This window comes from Seriola lalandi, unplaced genomic scaffold (genome assembly GCF_002814215.2).
Source record: "Seriola lalandi dorsalis isolate HSWRI2012SDOR001 ecotype SW California unplaced genomic scaffold, Sedor1 jcf7180002002094, whole genome shotgun sequence".
In the NCBI taxonomy this organism is placed as follows: domain Eukaryota; kingdom Metazoa; phylum Chordata; class Actinopteri; order Carangiformes; family Carangidae; genus Seriola; species Seriola lalandi.
This window is the reverse complement of record NW_019472750.1, coordinates 1-1,581: the sequence shown is the minus strand read 5'-3', so window position 1 is coordinate 1,581 and position 1,581 is coordinate 1. Positions and strand designations below refer to the sequence as shown.

At 43.5% G+C, this 1,581-nt stretch overlaps 1 protein-coding gene across 1 annotated transcript; it reads left to right on the top strand.

Annotated features, from left to right (window-relative positions):
* The first annotated feature begins 6 nt into the window (after positions 1 to 6).
* On the top strand, positions 7 to 1,497 carry LOC111665186 (extracellular sulfatase Sulf-2-like). The gene is made up of 5 exons (XM_023420101.2): positions 7 to 81; positions 353 to 528; positions 664 to 792; positions 1,094 to 1,150; positions 1,277 to 1,497. Exons 1-5 carry the CDS (start codon positions 10 to 12, stop codon positions 1,443 to 1,445), a joined length of 603 nt encoding a protein of 200 aa, XP_023275869.1. The 5' UTR covers positions 7 to 9; the 3' UTR covers positions 1,446 to 1,497.
* Positions 1,498 to 1,581: the final 84 nt, after the last annotated feature.

The following is a 1,581-nucleotide window of genomic DNA, read 5'->3' as shown; positions in this document are numbered from 1 at the left end:
CCTGTCCACATGCAGTTCACTAACATGCTGCAGCGCAGGAGGATGCAAACCCTGCTGTCTGTGGATGACAGTGTGGAGAAGGTAGGCGGACCTGCAGGCAGATAGACATATGGTTAAACACAGAGGCACACACACTTAAATGCACCAGACACACTCACATTTCATCTGACAGTCTCAGGTCCTGGGAGATCTGTGCTTGTTCTGACTGGGGTTGTGTAATGTATTCACTGACACACTTGGTAAATTGTTCAATCCCTTTTTCCTTGAAACTGGCACAGGAGACTTGAGCTATCAAACGTGAAGTGTAACTTTTTACACTCTGTGAGTGTTTGATGACTTATATCCTCCGTAGGTGTACAACATGTTGGCGGAGACAGGGGAACTGGACAACACCTACCTCATTTACACCTCAGACCACGGCTACCATATTGGCCAGTTTGGCCTGGTCAAGGGCAAGTCAATGCCTTATGAGTTTGACATCCGTGTTCCCTTCTATGTGCGAGGACCTAATGTGGAACACGGCGCCATGTGAGTGACTTAGTTTTCTGTTATTCACACAATATTCTCAAACTAGATGCTGTAATCTATAAACACAATATGACAATGTGACCTTTATAGTAAATTGCTTTTAAAAAATATCACTTAATTCTTGCTTCCCTGCAGTAATTCTCATATAGTGTTGAACATTGACTTGGCGCCGACTCTGCTTGACATGGCCGGCGTTGATATCCCAGCAGAAATGGATGGCAAGTCTATCCTCAAGCTGCTGGACACAGACAGGCCAGTCAATAGGTGAACACACTCATCAACTAGTTTGCTCACTATCTTGGCATTCAATCAACAATCGAAGAATGGCATTTAAAATGTTGCAGATTAGGTGGAGATGTGTCATTTACCTGAAGCTTTACTGACTCTCTGCTCTTTGTGTTTTCTTGAATGTTATGAAATGCACAATCCAAATACAAACATGTAACACCACTTTCTTTTCAGCGCTGTACAAGGATGGTATTTGAAAATGGACTCTATGTTTGTTCAGTGCAAATATCACAGAGTGGTTTGACAGGATTTTTTATTTCTTTTTGCTCATTTCCAGGTTCCAGTTGAGCAGGAAGGGAAAAACATGGAGAGATTCTTTCCTTGTGGAAAGAGGGTATGTTTTATTGATCGACCTTTTGCAGGACATGTTCTCATTCCAGACATTGTCTCCTGGTGACATCAGGCTCCTTGTCTTTGGCTGACAGAAAAAAAAACTTCATGTGTTTTCTTGTTCTTTCAGGAAGCCTCCGCACAAGAGAGCCGATGGGAAGGAAATGGCCCAGGAGGAGAACTTCCTGCCAAAATACCAGCGGGTGAAGGACCTGTGCCAAAAAGCAGAGTACCAGACCTCCTGCCAGCAGCCAGGACAGGTATCTGACCTGAAGGAGCTAGAAAAGACAGGTTATTAAAGTTTGAGGAGAACAACATGGAGTGTAGCTCGCACAGGGTGATAATTTGCAATCTGGTTGACAGTTTACTGAGTGTAATATGCAGTCATTGTGCTCTCAGGGTTCCATTTAACATCAAAGTCTCATTTTTAATCCT

Excerpts from the sequence above, each read along its gene's own strand:
- LOC111665186 (XM_023420101.2), top strand. The coding sequence starts at position 10 with ATGCAGTTCACTAACATGCTGCAGCGCAGGAGGATGCAAACCCTGCTG. Across the intron at positions 82-352 it reads TGGATGACAGTGTGGAGAAG|GTGTACAACATGTTGGCGGA; the intron begins GTAGGCGGACCT and ends TATCCTCCGTAG. Across the intron at positions 529-663 it reads AATGTGGAACACGGCGCCAT|TAATTCTCATATAGTGTTGA; the intron begins GTGAGTGACTTA and ends GCTTCCCTGCAG.